The sequence below is a fragment of the Tiliqua scincoides genome, chromosome 2, assembly GCF_035046505.1.
Source record: "Tiliqua scincoides isolate rTilSci1 chromosome 2, rTilSci1.hap2, whole genome shotgun sequence".
NCBI lineage: Eukaryota > Metazoa > Chordata > Lepidosauria > Squamata > Scincidae > Tiliqua > Tiliqua scincoides.
The window spans coordinates 29,384,280-29,410,099 of record NC_089822.1 but is presented as its reverse complement, the minus strand read 5'-3'; the positions used below and the strand labels follow the sequence as shown (position 1 = coordinate 29,410,099).

Genomic DNA, 25,820 nt, shown 5'->3' with positions numbered 1-25,820 from the left:
GCTGTAGATAGATATTTATTGTTACGGTCAAAGACCAGCAAAAACCAACACACAATATTGCCCTACAACAGGCGGAATTTAAAATTTCAACATTAAGACATTAAAATACGTTAACATTTAAAAACATTAAAATTTTGACATTAAAATACAAGGTTAAAATGCAGTAAAATAGCCATCATAGTATTGCGAACAAATAAGGAGTAGCAATTAAAATTTCCTCTCGTTATTAATAATGCCCATCAGGGTTTTGTAAGCAGCAGCCAAAAAACTTGTAGTTGGTCTTAAAAGCTGAGAATTAGGACCTGAAAGAAGTTCCCTGGCCATTTCTGTTTGTGACACGCCCAAAAATTTTCTGCTCAGGGGAATAATGAACTTGTCTCGGATCCCCTGATAAAATGGGCAACAGAACATGACATGTTCAAGTGTCTCAACCTCCCCTGAACCACAGGGACACAGTCTTTTAGAGAAGGGGATCTTTCTGAAACAGCCCTGGACAAATGCCAAAGGAAGAGCTCTCCCCCTAGCTAGGAAGAAAGCTCTCCCCTGCCCAGGGAGCTCTAATAATGAAAGATAAGTGACAGGGGCAGCGATATACCTTGTGCTGTCAGAGGCAAGATAATCTGAAGATCTGCTGACATCTTCTTGTCATTCAATGTCCCTCTGTCTCTGTTTTATAAACACTCTTGCCTGAATCAAATCCATGGCCAGAACAATCTCTGGTGAAAACCCCAAGTGTCTCAGCTTCGTGTGTACCACCTTGAGCCAGGTAGACTGAAAATTATCAATTAAAACCAAAGATGTTAGGCCTTGGGTGTTAAAATTTAGATTGAGCCACAAATAAATGGATGCTAAGGCAATCCTGGCCTCGACTTTTAACAGGCCAGAATCAAGACGTAAGCTTGCATTAGACACATAGCTGGACACTTGAAATATAGATCTTAAAAATTTGGATTGGACATGTTCAAGTGAGACGAAGGAAGAAGAGGTGGGACCAAGAATTGTTCCATACAAAAGTTGGGGCAAGTCCTTTGCAAGATATAATCTAATTGCTGCCGGAATATAATGGCCACCTTTAACACGAAAGAACTTGGTTATTGCACTTGCAGATTTCTGGCCAGTCGCAGCCAGAGACTCGTGATGAGCGGTTCTAGTTCTAGTGGAGTGCAGCATCACACCTAGGTATTTATAGGAGCTCACCTGCTCTATCTTACGGCCATTAGTACTCCAGAGTCTGCAGTTAGGTCTCTTGCCAAAGGATATAATCATGGTTTTCTGGTAACTAGTGACCAGCTGGTTTTCTTCACAGAAAAGACTAAAACTATTAAGGGCCCTTCTCAGTCCCACTGGGGTCCTTGAAAGGATAACTGTATCGTCCGCGTACAGTAGGACAGAAGGGGAGTTTGGGGATCTTGGTCTCCACCTCTTTAAATATCATATGCAGAGAGCTGCACCCCTTAGATAATCAGGCTATGGCTATTAGTTTCAAATTGGCAGCCCAAACAGTACTGGTGGTAAATGTCTATCTTACCCCACAACAAGCAAGAGTTCACATTAATAAGTCCTGGGCTGACTTGGAAAGATATATTGAAGATCTAATCTCTGATAATTCAGTTGATATGGTTCTTTTGGGGGGGGGATTTTAATGCCCGCACTGGTGCAAATGGCCGTCCCTTTAATGGGATGGCTAAGGGTCAAATTGCAATCCAGGGTGATGAACACATTTATTTATATCTTCCACGTCTTTCAAAAGATAACAAGGTAAATTTTGCTGGTACTCGATTGCTTGCTATGGCTCAAAATCTCAACCTCCATATCTTAAATGGGGCCATGATAGGAGACTACCCCAGGGAATTTACTTTTATGGCAGGAGCAAGGTGCAGTACCATTGATTATTTTTTGGTTTGCAACAGTTTACTTCCCTGGGTTGAAAGTTTGCAGGTTCTTCCTGATCTTGATAGCAATCATTTCCCTCTTCTCCTGCGAGTGGCCCTACCATCTCAGTCAGTACACCTTAAAGGTCAGTATAGAGCAGCCATTAAGATATTGAAAAGGGCCACCTGTCGTGTTAAATGGTCTACCCGACTGGAACACAGGGCAAGTGCCTTTTTGGTTGACAAGAGTATGATAACAGGTCGGAGTTCTGTTATGAATAGCTTTGAGGGTACCGAGTTCCTCCTTCCTTATGAACAAGTCATACAGGGATGGAATTCTATAACTGCGCCAGTGATCGGTTCACAGGTTTACCAATCACGTAGGCAGTCTAAAAGATGGTTTGATGAAGAATGTATTCAAGCTAAGCAGACATTTACATCTGCTACCAGACTTATCGCGCTGTCCCAGGTTTTGATACTCCTTCTTTTCACCAACATATCTTGACCCTTAAGAAATCCTATAAGAATATAGTGACCAAAAAGAGGAAAGCAGATGTTCAGGCATCATGGGAACAGCTCATTCATGCAACTAAGGAGAAAAATCAAGCCCATTTTTGGAAATTGATTTCCGATCTTTCCTCCAAATAATTATCTCCTCTAGATTCCCTTATTCCAGCCAGTACTTGGGAGCATTATTTTTATGAGCTGTATGCTGATTCTTATTATAAAGCTACTTTGTATGAGTTTAATGACATGCCCCAGTGACCTCCAGTTCACATAGATGAAGTTACTTCATTAAACAATCGACTCAAAAGAGGCAAAGCCCCTGGCATTGATCATGCTGTAGGTAGGTTGACGCTCTGTGATGTAGTAGTGTAGTTTGCTACACTCACAGTTCCCTGGATTGGGGCATATGCTAGGGTTCTTTGGTAGAGAAAAGCACATTGTTCTGTCTGTTATTATGTAATGATTTGTAAAATACAGCACTACCTGGTTTTATTCCATAAATACAATATTTTAAAGCTTCCAATTGAATAAATTATATTAATTGCTGCATGAAATCTTACATTATTAAAACATAACTTGGGGAGAGAATTTACACTAATACCTTTTCAAAAGCTACTTTCTAATGTTTTACACAGCCTTATGTGTTATCCGAGACCTTTCACCTTGAAATTACTTTAACCTTGAATTTTTTTTTTTTAATTTGAGACTTAAAAATCTTGATTGGTATTCCATTCTTCTACACTCCCTACGCGTAGGTGTCAGAATTTTATTTATCTCCATGCTCTAATATGTGTGTTCATACTGTCTCTGATAATGAAATGTGTGAAGGTCCAGTTCCGACAATACTTTGCTCCTGGCCTTATACCCAAGGTGAGATTGGGGAGAGGGCTATAGGCTTGTACTGTCCTTCCTTTACTTCCATTGAAAGAAAAAACCTGAGCACACTGCTGCTGCCTTGTAGAGCCAGGGAACTTTTGTGTTCCAAAAATCGTGGAATTGCACAGTTCATTTGGCACCATGTACCCACAGCAGTCACTGGTGGAAGCTGTAAATTTACCTGGCAAATAGCAGAGTCTTATATATTCCAACATAGGAGCAGTGAGTTCTTTCAAGGCTGCCTATAGCACACAGAGATGAAAAAGATCTCTTTCAAAGGCTATATTTTGTCATGGTTGGAGAGGAGGGATTGCTACAAACGGGGGCTGTCCATCACTCCCCTTTGTGTAAAACTTGCTTGGCTGGCAGGTATAAAAGGGATGTAGTTACTTTTGCCTCTGTGGGCCGGGAAACAAAGCCAAGTCTTACTCACTGCTGGAAGTAATGGCCTATCAAGTCCAACCAAAATACATGAGGCCTTGTTCAGTACCATTGTTCTGTAGTGAGAGAAGTAGAGGATCATGTTTCAGGCTAACTTCAACTCTGGTACAATAGTGAGAGTTGTAGTAGTGCTTGGGTGTAGGCCCATAGTTTGATTTGAGACTGCTGTGTGGATGACACTTGGCTGAATCGATGTGAGCACTTCTCAGTGTTGGGAAGTTGAATGTGCTGGCCCCACTGCTGCGTTGTTTACTGACTGACTAGCACAGTTCACACCAGGGAAGGCATGATAATGAAATCCCTGCTAAATTGCACTATGTTTCTGCAGGGAAAAGGACACAAAAGTATGAATTAGTGCAGAATTGTGACTACAAAAACTTCCCATACAGATGTTCCCAGTCATTTCACATGAATCTGAAAGCAATAGTTTTTTTTTCCACTTTATTCTACCCTCTACAGAGTGTGTACGTATGTGTGCACATGACATATGCATCACTTTCAGCGCTGATTCAAATCAACAGGAATATCACTTCCTTGGGCTGTTTTCCTTCAGACTGCAGATGTGGACTATGCAGATGTGGACTATGTTTCACTGCTTCCCCATAAAATACTCACTACAGCTAGCAAACTGGCAGATCAGCTCTTGTCATTAACCTACTGGTTTTCTAATTATAGAGAGATTTTTTTTGTGTGGTGTTTTTTTTCCAAGGGTTTTTTAAAACCTGCAACCTCTGTGCCCAGTCCAAAATGGCAAGGTGTAGGAATTACTATCACATGCTGTGTCTACACACTTGATATAGGAACTTAGGCCAAACTACATGTTTACTTGGGAAGATGTGATTGCTTCTCCCTTTAAAAAAGTCACAGGAATACTGAGCTAGATTGGGGTCACAAGGGAGTGGCACCAGAATGCAGGTATCTTGTTATCATGTGTGCTCCCTGAGGCATCTGGTCGGCCATTGTGAGATACAAGAAGCTGGACTAGATGGGCCCTTGGCCTGATCAAGCTGGGCTCTTCTTATCTTATAGCAGTGGTGTCCAAACATTTTGGCAGGAGGGCCACATTTTATCTCTGACACTGTCAGGAGCTGGGAAAGAAAGGATTAATTTACAATTTACAATTTGAATAAATTTACATAAATATATTAGAGATGGAACTTATATGAATGAATGAAGGTCTTGCAATAGCTCAAGGCCTATAAAAGGCCTTGCACAAAGCAAGGCCAGCCTTTCGTTCGCTATCACTGCTGCATCACAGACATGAAACAGCAAGTAGTGGAGGGAGCCCTTGTCCCACAGTACAGATGAGTGGTTGAACAGTTCTCCTCAGGCTGAGAGCAGTTGTGTTGGGCCAGCATGGGCTCCAGCAAGTCTCCGGAGGGCCAGAGGCTCATTGGAGACTGGGGGCTCCCCAAGGGCCTGATTGGGAGCCCCTGAGGGCCGCAAGTGGCCCCGGGGCCAGGGTTTGGGCACCCCTGTCTTATTGTATTGGGGAGGTGAGAATTAACCCTTTTCTTATGAATTATTTTTCTCACTTAAATCACCATGATTGACAATGTTGCATGAGGGGGAAAAATGCAGAAAACTGTAAGGTATCTGTATGCTCCCTCATGGCAAATAGCTTTCAAAAGGATTTAAATTGGGAAAATTGCTCATAGGAGTGTTAAAATTCACCCAGCTCAATCCAAACTGCCTACTGCCATTGTGGCTTTAAAAAAATAAAACAGTTGTATAACTAGTTGTAGATCACCAATGTCATATCATACATCATGTCCCTTAGTCTCATGTCCCTGTGATGGCAGCCTATGCACTACTTATTTTGTTTTGCTAGTTTAAGAGCAAAGTTGTGTTAATATGCTTGCTGAAATGCAGAAGCCTGCTATTTTATTTTGCATAAGTGGAGTTAAGGGTTGATGAAACAAAAAAAAATAAAATGAAGATTGATTCACTGTTCACTAATGTAGGCAAAACGAGTAGAAGAATCTGCACACTTTGCTACACTTGAACACAATTGTAATGTCATAGACAATGTAAATGGCCATTGCATCTTTAAAATATTCCTGCAGATTTGCAGTACCTTTATTCGCTCAGTGTTCTAAAGTATTAAGCGAGAAGCATAAACAAAACAAGCATTAGCAATATTTTCAAAATGAAAATGGTTTTAACTGTTTGCCTTTTTGCTTTTTGCTTTTAGCAACTTTACTGTATTGCTTGAAACTTCATGTTTTTTTACTATCATGGCTTCAAAATTCAAACCTGTACACAAAGTCCTGAATGACTTGTCTCTTGTACATGCAATGTAACAACATACTGACAGTTTTTGGTGCTTAAAGATTGTTCCTTTGTTTTCTTTAATAAAAGATATTTATTTGAACAGGACTTGACAATCTCAATTACCAAAACAACAAACAATCTGTCAGCATTTATATTCTGCAGCAACAGCAGGCTATACAAAATTTCTTCCGCATCTCAATCTTCTCATATGCTGAACTTTGAAATGATGATTTTTTTGGTAATTTTTACCTAGTCAACCCAGTGTACGAGAGAGAGCTATATACTAGCCTGCCCATACAATTCAGCTGTTAATATGTAAACATTTGGTGAGATCTCCTGTGAGATCTCCAAACATCTCCTGTGAGATACAGGAAGCTGGACTAGATTGTCCTATGGCCTGATCCAGCAGGGCTGTTCTTATGTTAACTGATTCTCTCTCCAGGCACTGAGAACCCTCTCTTCCCCCTCAGCAAAGAAAGTTAATCACTTTGCTCTGGGTAAAGGGCGGGGTCCCTAAGAGACTGATTGATGGATTCTCTGCCTAATGACTCTGTTTTACATCACAAAAGGTCAGCAAGGCTGTTTTTAAATCCACCCAGCAAAGGGACATTGTTTTTTAAATGATTGCTTTAATGCAATTTTTGCCATCCACATGAGTTCTGGGAATGGAACCTCATGAATAATGAGACACAGCAGGTACATGTTGAAGTGAATGGGGACCCACCTGAAATTGGTTCATGACCCACCTGGTGCATCTCAACCCACAGTTTGAGAAACACTGGTATATGGAATTGCAGCCTAAGCTAATCCCTTTAGAAGAATGTGAAGATAGTTGTTTAAAAGTTATAGAATTTTCCAAGGGAAGAATTGTAACTCCAAACATATTGAAGAAGTGTGTTGGTAAGAACTCTGAAGGAAAACCTCAACAAATAACTTCATTCGCTGTTCTTCTCATTTTGTTCTGATTAACCTCATATACAGCAACTCTCCTCTTTTCTAGTTTTCTCAGCATTTTACAGCTGCACATTCTTCTTTGTGCACTTCTTAGTAACAGAGCCACTGACTATAGCTGTCCTCCTCTCTTACCTCCCGTCCTCCAGCTGCTAAAACTTAGAACCACAAGTATTGCAGCTTGCATATACTATATGCCTGCTGTATAGAAGGCAGGGCTTGATGCACTTCATGTGTGGAGGAATGCATAGCCTGGCACCTACCAGCTTACAGACAAGGAAATTCTTCCCAGTCAAAATCCTTAGAAATTCAACTTTTTTGTTACAAGTTACGGTCAGTCCTATGCATAATGAGTATAGCATTTAAGGTTCAGCATCTGCCAGAATTAAAAATTAAATTAAAATTAGAACTAAAAATTCTATATTAAGAATTGTCAAACATAACACTATAAAAAAAATTGAATCAAGTAATTTCTCATTGGTCAACCTTTCCATATATATTTTGTCTTTGTACCTACCTTTTAAAGTGAGTTCCTGTCTTTCAACATCATGGCTGCTCTGCCTTCAGCAGAGCTCCAATACTGTGCAAACTTCAGAAGATGTTGGTACTATCTGGTGCGGAGTGAGACTTGATGCTCCTTGACATATTGAAAAAGGCCATTTCCTCTTTTTTGGCCAACACAGATTTGTTTTCTTGCGTTGTGGCAGGCCAAAGTAGTCTTCGGCACCCACAGGGTTGAAAGTTGTATCCCGTAAGCTGCCAAATGGCTGCGTGTCTTCCTGGATTGCAAGTGAGAAGGAGTGGCCAAGGTAGTGCTGGATGCTCAGAGAAAGGGCTAACCGGCACCCCTGTATGCATATGCACTCCAGAACCCCTCCTGTGGCTTTCTTTCTTCCTCCAGTCTTCCACTCTATTAATTTCTCTACTTACCATTTAAGGGGGAAGAACACTCTGCCTCCTTTGTGTCTTACCTCTATACATTCAAGACCATGGGTAGCCCCTGGAGTAGGACATATTAACCTGGGTACTTTCTCCTCCCCCATTCCTTTCTTTTACCACTCTGGCTATCAGAAAGTAAAAAGTGGGTTGGATTGGCCAAGTCTCTCTTGGTTCCCCAGCAGTGCCAACAAAGGAACAGCCAGACTCCTACCTTCCCAGCTAGCCACGTTATCTCTCTGCACTTGCCTCTCTCAGTGCCTTGTTTTTTGAAGACTTGATTAACTTGACATTCTGTCTTGTATCTTATTCATTATCTGCACCATCCTATGCATGCTTACTCAGAAGTAACTCCCACTGTCTTCAGCAGAGCTTACTCCAAGGAAAGTCTGCATAAGATTGCTGCCTAAGGGCCCAAACCTTAACTGTCCCAGCACAGGTGCTAGATGCCGTATTGTAGTATTGGCAACCTTCAGTCTCGAAAGACTATGGTATCACGCTCTGAATGGTGGTTCTGGAACAGCGTCTAGTGTGGCTGAAAAGGCCAATCCGGGAGTGACAATCCCTTCCACACCGGGAGCAAGTGCAGTCTGTCCCTGATCTGTCTCCCTGGCTATGGGCCTTCCTTCTTTGCCTCTTAGCCTCAGACTGTTGGCAAAGTGTCTCTTCAAACTGGGAAAGGCCATGCTGCACAGCCTGCCTCCAAGCGGGCCGCTCAGAGGCCAGGGTTTCCCACTTGTTGAGGTCCATCCCTAAGGCCTTCAGATCCCTCTTGCAGATGTCCTTGTATCGCAGCTGTGGTCTACCTGTAGGGCGCTTTCCTTGCACGAGTTCTCCAGAGGAGATCCTTTGGGATCCGGCCATCATCCATTCTCACGACATGACCAAGCCAACGCAGGCGTCTCTGTTTCAGCAGTGAATACATGCTAGGGATTCCAGCACGCCGGCATTTTTAAGGCACACAGTAGGGAGTGCTGGCACTGGGGCCATGCTAGTAAGGCGCCAAGACCAGCACTGGCAGGAGAAAGACGTCCCACCACCAGGGATAAGTGCAACTACATGGCCTCTGGTGGGTGGAGGAACTGCGGTGGGTGGCTGACATATCCTGAAAATAGCACAGACCTGAGAAGCCCCATTGTGGGGATTGGTGCTTTCCCCAAAGGAAGGGGATTTTTGTCCCTTCCCCCAAGGAGACTCCTGGTGGCTCCCCGGCACCCACTGGATACAGCAGTAGCAGCTTTGGCACAGTTGCTTCAGCGGGTGTCAGGAAGCTCAGGATTGGGCTGCCCATCAATAAATTATTGTCAGTTTTTCATTTGCTGCCAGTCCAAACCTAAGCAAACCTTGTGCCACTAGAATACTTGTTCAATGGCGTAAGGCCCTTTACAGCTGTTGCAAAAGACAGCAGGTCATTTGGCACAGCCTGTCTGCTGCCACAAGTAGTGAGTGGTCAGGTCTGCATGTAAGCGGACCAGGGAAGCCCAGTCACTGCTAAGTTGGTGCAGAGGGTTGGAGGAATGCGGCGAGGGGGAAGAGGGCAGATATGGGGCAATGTGGGGGTGGTATTGGTGGCAGCCATGCACCCCAATATCCTAAACCCTTTCCCAGACTTGGTCCCTGACCTAGGTTCATGTGGATTTGTGCCAACTCTAGAGCATTTGCAGGTCCAAGTAGACCCAATGTGCAGGCCCCAATGTGCTTACCTTGAGGCAAGGGCACAAATGTTCCTTACCCTGAGAAGTTCTCTGGAAGCTGAAACCGTCCTGTAGGATTCTGCAGGTGCCACACTGGTGCAGCTGCATCATCGCATGAGAAGTGAAATAGGATTGGGCTGTAAATCATATTTTCTGAGAGCAGGTTATTCTCAGCTATTGGAATGTTGGGCAAACAAAGCTCTTGGAACATTCTGGAGTAAAGTTGTAAGAAGGAGTCTCCAAAAACCAACTTCCAGACAGGGATATACTTAGAAAACCTTTTTATGTCAAAGTCAGAATTTCACAACATGACACTCTAATTCAAAATCCAGTAGCACCTGAAGGTTAAGGTAAATGCTGCCATCCATTGAACAGTTTGTAAAAAAAGTTAAAGAAGAAAATAAGTTGAGTAAAGTACATTCTCCAGAACAGCAACTGTATTTCAAAATAAAAACTGTATTTTTTTGTTGGGTTTTAAAAGAATTTTTTAAACAAGACTCCATAGTTGTCATATAACAAGTTATACACAATGTGATTGTTCTCCTATGTAAGCTCTTGTTTGCTTTGTTTTAACCTATGGTACCCAACAATTTCTGGCATAGAGATATTCCCCACACTTTCTCTTAAGATAGATACAATATGTAATACTCTCCGGGAAATATTTTTCCCCCCAATATGCCAACTCTTAATCATACAGAAATGTAGAGGCAAGAGAAGGTATGACCACCAAATTAGGAACTTTTAGAGTACAATTTCTGGTTATACAATGTCGTAACACCCACCTACCATAAATGAACATTAAAATATTTTTAACAATAGGATTTTATTTATATGTGCACTTGAGTCCCCCTTATCCCCTATATATAAGTGATTTTTTTGGGAATTCAATGGTGCAGCCCTCATAGATTTTATTTTCACAAACAAAAAAAAGTCAAGCATCTTATTATACATGATAAAAGAAATTCTCAAATATTGATTTCCAATTTTTAAATTTAATTTCAATAGGAAAATATTAAAAAGGTGCACATTTAAATTTTTCCATGTACTGTATATACATATGTGTGTGTACATTTACAAAGAAATATTCTTGTACCACACATATACACAGCATTTAAGTGGAAATATTTTGTAAACTATTTTCCCACATGTAAATGTCATTGTATTAAAAATTTCGATCTCATTAAAAATGTTACATTTTTTGCCATCAAATTTCTGTTCTTTCTTATTATCATTAAGAACACCCAGCCTGATGCCTCCTGTAATTATACCAATTTTACACTTTGTTTTCAGTTGACACTCATATAGTAAGAGAATCAGGTACAAACTTTTCCAGGTAAATTAAAATCAGGTAATCACTACTGTCCTAGACCTGATGAAGTTACACATCATTAACATCTAGCTAATAAGTTAAAAAAAATCACCATAAAATCTCTGAACTATGAATGCAATGAACAATTATTTTCCCCCATAATAAATAAAATAAAATGATAAAATACCCCCATGTATGTCTTAAATTTAAAAATGGTGTGTACAGTACATACAGTATAATACATGATAAGTGGGTTTAGCTAAACAGTAATCCTGACATACCAGGACACACCTGATAAATTACAAAAAAAGAAAATGGCATATTAGAAACGAAACCATGTACTTCTCCCTCTTTGAATACAAATTAGAATGTGTGTATTATACAGTATATACATAAAGTACACACATAAAAAACCCGATTTATATTATCTAGTTTTGAATAGCAGTCCTTCGGTGGAAAAAAATTGTCTATTGTACAGAGTTTATATTCAAGCTAGATTCTGTATTTAGCTATCAAATTAATTTGAGTGTAAAGAAAAGGTCAGTGCATCTTTGTGTCTGATTCTTTTTCGTTCATGTTTTTAAAATCCTCTCCAATATTAGACAATAAACAGCAAGATTGTCCCATAATGCAGTTCCCATTCAGTAAACAGACATGTGACACTTGGCTTACCTTTCATTTTTTTTTCCTTAAAATAAAAAACATTGTTTAAAGAAATATATGTTTGGCAAAAAGCCTTACATCAAATTACATCAAAACAACTTAAAAACATGTTCACTGAGGATAACTGAATTCAATTCCTGTTTTGAAGTTCAGAATATTGCCTGGTGTGGTTTTGACAAAGATGTGACATGAAGATACAACAGAGAAAAAAAAATTCTTTCAATTTCCTACAATTATTATACAGTTCTCTTGGCTGAGCAAGGTCAACACAAAGGGAATGCCCTGGCAATTGTCCTATGTCCACAACATGATCCACAATGAGCTACATTGATTAGTCAGGAGATAGTTCTCAGATTTTAAATTAAAACATATTCTAGTAACAGTAAATATTAAATATCTGTGATGCTTAATAAGACTAGATCAATGCTTATACTTATCTGTATATAGCAAACTTTGAAACACTTTTGAGGGACTCACCTGTCTTTGTTAATGGGCTTCAAAATGTGTAACAAAATGGGATACAGGACTTCTACATACATGGACTTAAATAGGGAAAGAGAAACCATACACTCGACAATATTATAGAACACCAGAGTGAACATCATAAATAAATACAGTATCTTCCAGTATAAAAAGAAGGGAAGAACTCTATACAAGCAATAATCCACTAGGTTTGAATTAAAGATGCAACTCTCTCTCACGCCTGGCAAGAATTAATTGGTAATGCACTGTTTCCCAACAGTACAAAATATCCTGAGAAATTATTAAGATTACAACAAAAGACAGGGCTGTCATCACAAAGTTCTTGCACAAAACACAGCAACTGGGTATCTTAACCAAACCGGGATGGGAGGGGGAAGCATCTACATTATGTCTAACACTAAAAGGGATGCCATTTGGGGCACTTCTTATTTCACTGGCTAATAATTAGAAAAGGATTGCATTCAATCACTGTTAATACCTTTCGAGTTATCTATGGCCAATTATATACAAGGAGGTAATTTGTACTTCAAGTTATTTTATTTTTTTCATCTAGCTACAAGCTGAATTCTAACTTTTACAGTGAAATATATTGTTGAAAATTTAAAATAGTCTGTCCAGGGGGAGCATTTTCCTAATTTTGTGCAACTTGGATGCAGAGCCCAACGAAGTCCTATGAAGAGAGACAGTGCATCTTTAAGAAGGTTGGCACTGAAATCCCATTTTCTTTAGCTGCACTCTATTAGCTTGGCCAGGTTATCTCGTAGTTCTGTTAGTTCAAAGATTTTGCCATCAAGAATTTCTAAAAGTGTTTTCAAGTTATTGCGGAAAGCTTCTTGTTCATTCTGACTTTTCTCCAGGCGCTGCTCTAGATCAGACAGTTGTCCTTCTAGGTCTTTGTTTCGAATTTCCACTTCCTGGGAAAAAAGCAATATATGTCATGTGTAACTAGCATACATTTTTCGATAGTGTTAACAGGGGTTGGAGAAATTATGATACAAGGTTTCCTTGAGAGAAGGACTAGATTAGAGCCCTTCTTGCTGCAGTGCCATTATCTGACAGCACATCTGAGTGTAAAGATTGCCAAATTCTAATCTAAAGCAGTGGCGCCCAAAGTTGTGGCCGCTGAGCAATGGAAAAGTGGTCCCTATTCAGACTGCTTCTTTCTGTTCTGCCTGGGTGTCATGTGATGTCCTCTATGATCGGGGGACAGGGAAGCTCTAAGCAGTCACATCAGCTGCCCAGCATCCCAGAAGGCCGTGTGACAGGATGTATCCAGGCAGATGCGAGTGTCCAGAGCATTCCTGTCCCCCGATCATGGAGGACATTGTGCGGGGCCCAGGCAGAACGAACAGGGCCACTCGCCAGGCAGACAGATCTGGTCAAATGCCAGATCTGGGGTTTGAGCAGCCCTGATCCTGCTCCCTCAACATGGTCCATTTCACTATGTCACCATCCCATGACATTTGCTGCCTGCAGAGAGCACCAAAGGGAACCACCATCCGAAATTCTTGCTCCCCCTTTTTAGAGACGATTGCTTGGGTAAGTTTCCTCTCAGTCACATTTCTTAGGGTTTAATCCAGTGTTATTCAAACTGTGAGGCATGGCTCTTTAGGGAGGTGCCAGGAACTCAAAGGGGAGGCACGGGATGTCCTCTTGCAGTGATACAGTCACACCCCTGGGCAGAATACAAGCCTGTCTTCTCCACTTTTTTTTAAAACAGAAGAAACGGGAGTTGCTCAGCTGCGAGAGTGGCTGCTGCCACTCCGCCCTCTTCTCCCTCCACTGCCGCCTTCTGTGTCCACTGCCGCCTTCTGTGTTTGCTGCATGTTGTTTCCAAAGCTCTTCAACTCCAACCCCCATCTGGCAAGTACCAAGCATGCTCAGCTTGCAGTCCTTAACCCTCGCTGATCCTTGTCTGGTTGGTTCCCAGTTCCCAGCCTGGGACTGCTTCTCATCAAAGTGAAATCTCTCTTTTCAACCCCCTCCCTCTTTCACTCCTCCCTTTTGATCTCCAAACCTTCCTGCTTTCCTCCCCCTCCCCAAATAAAATGCTTCCTATTTTATCAGTCATCAGGACTCTTAAAGTTGCTTCCATGCAGTTGGCAAAGAGGGAGGGGAGAGACAAGCACACACTTTACTTGGCCAGGAGCAGAAAAAGGGTACTGTTTTTAAAGTGATTTATTAACCTTGTTGTTTGACTGAAGAGGAAAGGCTCTAATTTTAAAGTGATGAATCTTGCTATTTGAAGGGAATACTTATCAATCACTTGTTGATGAAGTGATTGCCAGCTCAGTCCTATCCACACTTTCCTGGGAGTAAGCCCCATTGACTCTAATGGAACTTACTTCTGAGTAGACATGCACAGGCTTGAGCTGTGCATCTCCTAGTATAGGAGACAAAACAGCTTCCTAACCAAACCCTTATTAGCTCTGATATATTTTCATGGTCTATTTTTGTTTTGCCCACCAGTTGCTGGAAAAATTTAATTTCATTAAATTAATAAAGGGTTCAATCCTATCCAAGGAGAATGGGAGAAATGACTAGTTGGATTGGGGTCCACAGGGGTGTGTGTGTGTGTGTAATGTTGGTCAGACTGATTGTTCACAAAGTTCATTTGATAAAACAATTCTATTGGTATGCTTACAAAGTTTTAAAAAATGAGTCCTCCTGGACCAGACAAAATCTACCTACTCCAGCATCCTGTCTCCAACAGTGATCCGCAGCTGATCATTTATAAAGCATGTATATTGCTGTGCATTAATAATATATTTTTAAGATCTGCATTTAATTAATGATATGATTAATATAATTAATATTAATATAGTTAATATATATGTAACATTTAATATTATATTATAATAAATATAATATTATATTTAATATATTTAATATAGTTAATATTTCTGGCCACTTCCTGTTTAATGATGTCACTTCCAGCCCTCAGGAACATGATGGGAAGTCATGGCCAACAGCCATGGGGGTTTAATCCTTTGTTTTGGCAGGGTCCAGAGTCAGGTCATTGTGTGAACTGGATGGTTAAAGCTTAACATCCTGAATGCATCCTCATTTCCCGAATGTTATTGTTTCAGAGAGACAAAAAAAATGTGTCACATAGAATAGTTTTGCAAGGGATTCTCTTGGTGCCATTATCTGTGAATTTGTTTTATAAATTCCTCAAGAGCACATATTCTGCTGAATGAACACAGAGGTCTCACATGCCAAAAGAAAACGCACTGTGTAGCATCTGGCTAATAACAGACCATGACATCATTTGTGCATGACTCTGATCTTGCTGCATTTTACCAAGTAACTAGACAAGGCCGTCGAGAGAGCTCAGTAGTGAGAACCTAAAAGGCTACGAAGAGCTAAGACACATACTCATTTCAGGCTATAAAAGGCATCAACACCTGTTACTAGCTGTAAACATCAAAACTCCTAACAAAGATGTCAGAGGATACATAAGAGAAGGTTATTTACATGGTGACTGTGTTCCAGCAGGAATTAATCCTAGTTGCCTCTCAAAATTTGGTTGTCTGCCATGGGGTAGCAATTAATGAAATCTGAGCACTGGGGCAATAATTTCATCATTTCATCAACATATGTCAAGCAAACACCCTATAATTGACTATGACTAAGAGTTAAATTAGATATGCATGTAACTGCTTAATGTGGCTGGATGGGGGGGGTTGTTAGCAAAAAGTGGGGTGGGAAACACAGCAACAGGCCTGAGGAGAGGGAGGGGGGGAATCCCTGCAGCCCGGGCTTCCAAGGGGTCCGGGCCAAGGCAAAACAAACTATACAGTACAAAACAAATTTATTACAAAATAAATTTGGGTACCTTGATCTTAGCCTAGCCAGAGCTGCATTTCCACTAGGGCTTTAATCCACTTACAATGTGATGACTCCAGTACATTCTGGAGTCTATAGTTTGTTAAGGGTAGCTCTAACAGCTCACAGATACCTTAACAAACTACAGTCTTTCCAGCATGCATTAGGGCTGCAGTTTTCAAACTCTCAGGGAGTTTGAGGACCACAGTAAGTCTTTGCAGGGGAGGGGAGGGGGAAGGCAGTGATGTGATCCCCAGGATTGTGTCGCTAAGGGGGGCTTGCAGGGACTGGGATGTACTCACCAGTCCCTGCAGCAACCTGTCCGGGGTGCAGGGAGCCCTGCGCGAGTGTCTGCATGGCTCCCCAGCCTTCTAAAAGTGAAAGCGGAACAATCACGCTCCACTTCCAGTTTTGCTCGCACAGGGCTCTCTGTACCCCCGGAGAGTTTCAAAATCATCACATAGTAATGTGGGAGATAGTGAAAGCCAGCCCTTGGTTGCCTGTGCATTATTAGAAGAAAAAGCAAATGAGGAGGATTTTGCTGAAATAGAAGAAATGAAGTAGCACTACTCAAAGAAAGGATGTCTTGTACAACGTAAGGAGGTAGTGGGGATGAAAGAACCCTCTCATACAGGTTTGTATGGGAGAGTAGTCTCTCAAATGAAGGCCAGTATTTCAGTCGTTTGATGACATATTAAATAAAAATTGAAGTTAAAATAAATATATTTATAAATATAAAACTGTCAATTAAAAACTTAAATATTGTAACATCTGGTTTGTAGAAAAATGCGGGGGGGGGGGGGGGCGGGCAATCAGGCATCTTGCCCTGGGCCAATGCCAGCTCTCAGTGGCCCTGCAAGGAAGATCAAATTTTGATCTTTTCATTTTTAGCTGAAAGTCCCATCTAAAAATAGTGTAAAGAACAACAAACAATTTTTTTCCCAATTTTCTCTTTCTCAAAACGCATCTGGGGGGAATTTGGATTAGGGACCTAATACAAGGACAGGGCTGGACGGGGGTGTGGAAGGCTCAGCAAATCCTGAGAGGGGTCACGGGACCCAGGGCTTGATTGAATCCTAGGCTCTGCCTGCAGGCAGCCATTACCCAAGATGTGTCAACTGCTGCCTGTGTTAGGGTGTCCTGCACGTTCCTTGCCAAGGACTGCACAGCAGCTACGTTTTCAGACACACAATAGAGCTGTTGCATGTGATGCTCAGGGTTCCTTTTTCCTGTTGCACCACCGTCACTGGCAAGCCAATTATTCAAGGTTTTTGCACTGCTTCAAGTGATTCTCTATAATAAGCCCAAACCTCTCTCCTCAGAAGTGACAGAGATGATGGCTGAATGGTACTTACGACATAACTGGCGGTATAATATAATTTCTCACCAGCCTGCTTCCCCCACCACCCCAGTGCCACTCTGGAATTGCTTTTACAGTTCACCAGCTTGATAATGGATGAGTGCTGACTTGGTTAATCGAAAACACTATCCCTCTTCACCTAGCAGCAACAGCAGCAGCTTTTTGTCACTTCAAGGACATTTTCTCATTTTTTTATCCACCACCCCATCCCTTTGAGGGATGTATGCTCCTCCTCTCCAGCACTACGCTCATGTCTCTACTTTATTTTTTTTTAAAGATTGCTTTCCCCTATACTATAACAAAGGTCACCACACTTATACACTATATTGTACTTGCACAGCTATATTTGTATAGTACTGTGGCAGGATTGGGGTTGGCAGTACCACTGTAGTACCGAGAAGGGGGAGTCATTCCTGTCCATCTCCTTTCCTCTTAGGTAATTTCAGATTTACGCAGACACAGCTCTCTCCACCCTCTTACTTACTTGTAGCTTCTGAGTTAGGGAGTCCCTCTGTGCCTGAAGCTCTCTAGCGTTATCAATTTCTTGTCTCAATTTTTCTATTTCCTGAAAGGGAATAAAACAGCACATTACTCAGACTGACCTTAATGGAGTTACTAAGATCTTGGAGAAACCAATCTCACTGTATAAGAATTAACATGTAGTTGCTACTTACTGAAACAGCACAGACCAATCACAGGCGTCAGAAACTCTTGCAATTTATTCACCTAACAACAAGGAGCAGTACATACTGCACAACTGCTATGTGAGTAATGCATTTATAACACTAAGAACTCAATCATAAGCATGTTTACTAAGAAGTAAGTCCCACTGAGTTCAATGGGGCTTAGGGCCCAATCTTATCCAACTTTCCAGCACTGATACAGCTGTGCCAACAGGGATGCGCTACATCCTATGGGGGGCAGTCATGGAGACCTCCTCAAGGTAAGGGAACAGTTACTGCATTGTGACTGCATTGGTGCTAAAAAGTTGGATAGGATTGGGCCCTTACTCCCAGGTTAAGAGTGTATAGGATTGCAGCCGAAGTCTGTACCAATGAATAAGTGCAGAAAATGAACATCTTTGGGGTTTTGGTTGCATGATTCTCTGGCTTGCCGGGCTATGACTTTGAGAAATATTCTTTGAATATCACATACAAGAACATGATCATTGCACACAGGATACAATTTAGGGGTGCCAACCCTGTTGTACCCAGCTGGTACTTTCTGTTCTCAAAGGTATTTGTGCAAGGCAAGGAGGAATGGGTAGAGGGCCAGGCTGCATCCAGCCTATCCTAAAAGCCATTTGATCTGCAGTATAGCTTTGAATATCAACACACACACACACACACACACACACACACACACACACACAGTAGGAAATGTCACTCTATAACTGCCCCAAGATGCCAGGGACAAGAGTACTGTTGATTAGCAGAAACAGATCCTTAAGAACAGGTCATCAGAGAGCCAGAATTTCAATGTGCTTTGCTAGTGAGGCAGACACCTGGAAAGAGAAGCTGCAAAGTAGATGTAACTCCAGCTTACCAAGCGCTGAAACCAATTGTCTGCTTTGTAGCATGAAAAAGCCCGAGAGTTTATAATTAAATATGCACATTTATGAATGATAGATAAAATAAACTCTAAAGCAATGCTGCAATCATTTGATCCATCACAAAATTAATAAAATTACGTTTCACATGATGTCTAGTGGGCTGATGGAGCATTTCTACATCACATCACTGAGATGCACAGTTTAAAATGAGTGAAAAATTATGGAAGGTTTATAAATGGTTGCCAGGTATTAGCTAAGTCAGAACAGTAACAAGAAGCTCAGGAAATATAATGGTAAACACTACAAAATTTAGACATCGTGCAATGAAATACAGTATAGGAAGAAATTTCCCCGAAAGCATGTTATTTCAGAATAGCAGTGAGCTATCTTGAACTTTCCTCTGAAACATCTGGTGCCAATTACTGACAGAGAAAGAGCAACGCGACTAGACTTGTGACTTATAAATAGACTTCCACGACTATTGATGTGCTATCAAAAGGCGAACCCTACCTATTATTCACTCTTTGGGAAAGCGAGTATGCTTCATTAGATGCAGCAAGGATCCTTTTAAAAACTTCCATTCATGCCTGGCCCCATACTAAGGGATCATTCTGCTGGCCACGATCTCTAGGGAAAGTATCTTTCATTCTAATATACCGAGCTCTTCAGGCACATAAAACCAGCATTTAAAAGCAATCTTTGAGGGACTGGCGAAGGCAAGTCTATTTGCTAGCATACTCATATACATCTGAGAAGAGCACAGCATAGCTCTGTTGCCATTCAAAATAAACAGGTGCTCTGGAATAAACTTTTATTTGTTAATCTATTTTTATTATTTTTCCATGAAAAAAGAAATAATTATTATAAGTTTATAACAACTGAAATAGAAAACAATTGTCGTGATAATTGTCATTCCAAAAACATTGGGACCCAAACCCACTTCTCAACATATTTCTTATTAAGCTGCTTTCCTACACACAGCCTTGTGTAACTGGACAACAGGGGTAAGGTTCTATACCAGTGTTTCTCAAACTGTGGGTCAGGACCCACTAGGTGGATCGCAAGCCAATTTCAGGTGGGTTCCCATTCATTTCAATATTTTATTTTTAATATATTAGACTTGATGCTACCACAGTATGTGACTGCATTTGGCGACATGTTACAGATCCGTACTTTTAACAGGCTACTATATATATGCTTTTAACAATATAGTAAATGGAACTTTTACTATACTATACTACTTTTACTCCTGAGTAAGTGTGGATAGGATTGCAGCCTAGGATTGTTAAAAATTTTCCCGCTTGATGATGCCACTTCTGGTCATGACATCACTTCTGGTGGGTCCCAACAGATTCTCATTCTAAAAAGCGGGTCCCTAAAGTGGGTACTAAACGTATGAGAACCACTGTTCTAGACATTATTATTGGAGAGACTATCGGAGAGTTTCAGCATTGAGCCAGAACAATTCTATCTGTAGTCAAAAGGTCGATAATCATTTCCACATTCTCAACGACTACTATTTCAGGTAAGGATATAAGTAAGAAATGTGGAGGTTCTGGCTGTATATGATAACCAGTTATTTCTTCAATATACTACATCCCTTGCATCTGTCTGGAAGTCAAAATTGACATAAGTTGGAATACTGCTCTTGCACCTTCACAAAAGCACAAACCCAGACAGACTGCACTTGCGTGAAAGTGCAGTCGAGATTGTCCCAATGGAAGTTTTCCTCCAGGACTAACAACAGCTGTCAGCAAGGCTGCGGTACAAAGGGAAGGGGTTAAATACCCCTCCCCTATCCAACAGGGTTCAGATCTTGACTGAATTCCCCTGAAGCAATTGAAATTAGGAAAAAAGAAAAACAGGCGCTGAAGCGATGTGTTTAATGTCATGTGTGATTTGATCCAAAATTTGACCCATTTGTCACATTCTACCTTCCAAACCATAATTAACCTAGGAGGAGATACCAACAGTCTGTGAGCAAAATGACTTCCTTACTAATTATATTATTAGGAGGCACACTTAAAGGAAACACTTCTTTAACAATAAGTCACTAAGGGCACAATCCTAACCCCTTACATGGTGCTTTCCAGCATTGACATAAGGGCAATGCAGCTCTGAGGTAAGGGAACAAACATTCCCTTACTTTGAGGAGGCCTCCGTGAGTGCCACCTAACTGCAGGATGCAGCACATGTCCCATTGGCACCGCTATGCCAGTGCTGGAAAGCACTGACATAAGGGGTTAGGATTGCGCCCTAAAAGGGTAGGAGATCAGATCCAGATCATGAGCACAATGTACAGGGAAGGAGGCTACAGTTTCCTTTGTGCTGTTTCTTTGCTGATCTCTTTCCCCGTTATTTGCATCTTAAGTGACTTTTTTCAAATGCCACTACAAATAGCAGTCTGCAAGCGATTTTCAACATAAAAATAGTACAGGAGAATAGGATTAATCCCCCTTCCCCATGTGTCACTGTCCCAGTCTGGATCAAACATAGACCTAGACCTGTAACTTGCTGACTCTGCTCCTGGAAGAGCAAAGGACCAACAGTACATTATGGGAATGTACAGGACCAAAACTATGCTGTAAGCCAGCTGATGGCATAGTGGAACCATAGGACTGGCCTGTAAAGAAATAATTCAATTTCATGCAGTCAAATATTTTTGCCATTTAAAAAACTCAAAACACACTTCTCTTGAAAGATTTATACATTTTCTAATATAAATTAATCTACGTGCATATTCTTTGATCCTTTTTAATCTCCCGATATAACCATTTTCGGTCATCATTTATTTACTTATTTACAGCCCAATCCTGAGCTGCCCGGGGTGCCCAGGCTCAGTGGCACCGAGGAGGGCTGCTTTATTTGTAAGCCACCTTGAGTGCCCTTGTTGGGACACACACACACACACACACACACATATATCCCAACAAGGGCACTCAAGGTGGCTTACAAATACAATACTATATACAAATAAAATACTAAAAACATTGAGCTACACACACACACACACACACACACACACACACACTAAGACATTTAAAAACAATAAAACACAATAAAAATTGGACCCCACTTAAAAGAAGTTCATAAAAAAAGCACCATGCCCCTCAAGTGTCAGTATAAAAAGGCCTCCCTGAATAAAAAGGTCTTAAGCCCCTGCCGAAAGGACTCTAAAGAGGGAGCTGTTCTTAATTCTAGGTGGAGGGAATTCCACAGACGGGAAGCTACCACCAAGAAGGCCCTCTTTCTTGCCGCCATCCCCCTCACCCCCGCTGGTGGCGGTACAGTTAGAAGGACCCCCTCTGATGACCTGAGAGGATGGGTTGGATTGTATGGAAGGAGGCAGACCCTCAAAAACCCTGGACCCAAGCCGTATAGGACTTTAAAAGTCAAAACTCACCCTTTGAATTCAGCCTGGAAACAAACTAGAAGCCAGAGTAGCCACTGAAGCAGCGGCCCAACTGAGTTGAACTGATGAGCCCCAGCAACCACATGGGCCGCCGCATTCTGCACTAATTGTATCCATACTGTCCTCAGAGGCAGCCCACGTAGAGTGCGTTACAGTAATCTAATCTGGATGTCACTAGGCCATGGGTCACCGTGGCCAGGTTGATACAATTAGCTATTGTTCTACTTACAGCCCAATCCTATGTAACTCCCTGTGCAGCGATGGTGGATCCCTGTGCAGTGAAGGAAACATTTGTTCCTTGACCAGGGGATAGCCCTTGCCACCTGAGTGGCTCTACTCGTACCTCCACTAGCTATTTAGCTGACGTGAGTCCGAGCCACAGAAAATGGAACTGAATCATCCAAAAACTTGTCAGAAAAGAAAAGGCCTTACAGCCCATTTTGAATCCAAGTAATGTACTTAAAACATTGCTTCTAAATACTATTGTCCTTAACTGCCACAAGGATGGATCTTAATGGGCTTATGGGCTCATTCAGGAATGGACAGTCCTTCAGAAATTTTGCTTTCAAGACACAAAGGGCTTTAAAAGTCAAAACTTTCAAGTCTGGATTCAAATTCAAATCAAATCAACCTTTATTGCAGCAATTTTCAACCTTTTTCATCTCACAGCACATTGACAAGGCACTAAAATTGTCAAGGCACACCATCAGTTATTTGACAATTGATAAGGCCCACCCACTGTCAGCAAGGGCTCACATCCCACAGTGGCCCTACTAACAAATGATTCTCTCCCAAACTCCTGCATCACACCTGCAAACCATCTGTGGTACACCAGTGTGCCATGGCACAGTGGTTGAAAATGGCTGCTTTATTGGCATACAAACTGCCCCTGTCAAGGGAGCATTAGTCATACAGGCAAACAGTTTATGATGGTCTATCCCTAAACCTTTGTTCCACCATCAAAAGCTAAGCTAAGCAAATTCAGCAAGGACCCAAGGCTTCTTTTTCTAATCCAAAGACTTTTCAAGCACTACTTGCCAGGTCCTCTGCTCAGCTTCAGGTAAATTGTCTCCTAAAATCCCTGCAGAGCAAGGGGTGAAGCGGGGTGCCTGTGGCCCCTACCCTGTTTTCTCTCTTCTTAAATGACTTGGCCGCTTTTCTCTCCCAGATTAATGACCACCTCCAAAGTTGGGCCCCAGGCATATCTCTCTCCCGCTTTATACAGATGATGCAGTGCTGATATTTCTGTCTTAGGTAGGTCTGAGTCGACTTCTTAACAGATGCCTAGACTATGTGACTGCCAACAACCTGTCCCTGAACTTTTAACAAATCCAAGATTCTGGTTTTCTCTAAGGGTTTGGAGGGTAAAGGGTAAATTAATCTTGGAAGTATATTAGTAACCAGTGTAATTGGCACAGAACAGATTGAATACGAGCATGCCTCTCCATACCTGACAGAAGACACACAGTTGCAATTCTGTTAACAGTAGAAACTTACAGGTTGTCTTCAAGGGCAGCCCCATGTGGAGCACATTACAGTAGTCATGCCCTGGAAGTTATAAAAGCATGGATCAGTGTAGTGAGATCCAATCTATCCAGAAGGGGAGAGATCTGCATCATCTGTATCATGTGTAGACAGGAAAAGGCATTCCTTGCAACAGCTGCAATGAAGAAGAGATCTGGATCCAGGTGTACCTTCTTCATTTGCTAAGATAGGGTAATAGCACGCCTTCTATCACAGGCAAAGTAATCTCCTCATGGCTAGAAATGTTCCCCACTAACATCACCTTTGTCTTGACTGGATTCAGCTTCAAGCTGTTTACCCTCATCAACCTGACCACAAAGTCTAAGCACTGGTTCCAAAAGACAGGTGCTCTTGGATGCATAATTAACGAACTATAGAACCAAGTGTCATCAATATACTGATGACAGTTAAACATAAATCTAGGATGATCTCATTCACAAGTATCTTTGTATAAACACTAGAGAATACTGGAATTAAAACTGAGCTGTGCGGCACCCCACATAATTTCCAGAAAGATAACACAGGATTCCTAATCAACATCCTCTGGGTCCTACTGGTTATGAAATACCTTCTATGAGTATTTCAGTTAGTACTATTTTACTTTCCTTCAATTAATCCGGCATTTTATGTATGTGCTTCTTTCCAAAGTTTAATCAATGGAATCAACAACAGAAGATTTGTTCTCACACACACAGTTCTTATTTCTGCAAGCCATATTTTCAACATATGTTTGGTTTAAGAAATTGATTGGTGCTTCTTCATTTTCATTCATTCCAGGCTGAAACACTGATTCTTTTTCATGATTCATAAAGAAATCGTGCCAATTTCTAAGGCAGTTTTATGAGTCAATGAATAAATGCAAGCAAGTACCTCTTCCTTTTTCTTCAGGGTTGCTTCTAATTCTTGTATTGTCTGGTTTAATTCTGTTTTATGAGTGTGGACTGCATTTGCTTGACTACTAACACACTCCAGCTCAGTCACCTGCAAAAATAAAGACAAACAGTAAATGTAAAAGGGTAATATTGAAAATTTCTGATTTCTTGACAATCTGTATCAAAGCATAAATGCTTCTGTCTTGCACTAAAATGTCTTACATTAACTTTGTATAGTATTTGGATGAAAGGTGGTGGGATATTGTTTAATTACTGTAGCTGATTTGAGCAAATTTTAATTTTTACAACGTGAAAATTTGGGCAGCCAAATCCTAACTAAATCCCTGTACAGCGGTGCTGTAGCACCAGCATGGCTTCCAATGTGTCCTGTAGGGATTTTTCTAGTCTTCAGAGCTATCTAGAAGCCAAAATGGCAGCTTAAATGAGATGCCAAAGAGTCTGGACATCCTAATCACCCAACTGCTATTCCATACAAGTTGGTGGAAATCTTCTCGCTCTGTTGTAAAGCCACCAGTCTTCACAGCAACAGACAGAAACTGAAGAAGCAAGCTTTGGGAATAAGAAACATCATCCTTGGTAATAAGAAATACCATCCACCTTACTGACATCTGTCAGGTGAGATGTGGGAGGTCTATGACTAGATTCTGGATTCTGCTATGTGGAACGGAAGGTGCTTCAATTTTGACTGGAGTAATGGGATTGGAGGAGGAGTTTGAGCTTTCTGTCTATGCCATTTTCTTGATCATAGCTCTACCTCACCAGCTGTTATTTGTCAAAGTAGGAGAATATATGCAGACATACAATTTATATATATACATTTTATGTTTAGTGATACTTAATTCTATGTTTACTGTTTTTGACTACTGTATATGCATTACTGTAAATTGCCTTGTGCCTGTTTTAGCAAGGAAAAGCATTAATAAATCAATTAGTACATTCCAATCAGGAAAATGGCATTCATCTTCACTGCTCCAATCAAACCAGAGGCTGACACACTTTTAACTAAAAACAGAACTACTGGGTGATCTGTTCTCAGAACTCCCTTGTCTGTGGTTTGGCATCCAGTTACAGGAGCAAATATTGTATGTTTATATTTACAACCAAGTAAGATTTGGATAATCCCATCCTGCTGTAAGAGACCAGCAATTTCTCTGGTGGAAACAGGTCTGAGTATTTCACTCTCTTATCTTTCTAGTACCTGTATTGGTACTAGATCCAAGTACACTTGGATTTCCTCTTCTCTAGC

General features: G+C 41.2%; 1 protein-coding gene across 1 annotated transcript in view; it reads right to left on the bottom strand.

Moving 5' to 3' along the window:
* Positions 1 to 11,996: 11,996 nt before the first annotated feature.
* The window catches only part of HOMER1 (homer scaffold protein 1), a 108,892-nt gene continuing 95,068 nt past the window's right edge, over positions 11,997 to 25,820 (bottom strand). The window contains exons 7-9 of the mRNA XM_066615332.1: positions 24,552 to 24,662; positions 17,678 to 17,758; positions 11,997 to 12,919 (exon numbers count right to left, since the gene is read on the bottom strand). Of these exons, the coding sequence (XP_066471429.1) occupies positions 12,731 to 12,919; positions 17,678 to 17,758; positions 24,552 to 24,662 (381 nt within the window). The 3' untranslated portion in view covers positions 11,997 to 12,730. The remainder of the gene's footprint in view (positions 12,920 to 17,677; positions 17,759 to 24,551; positions 24,663 to 25,820) is intronic.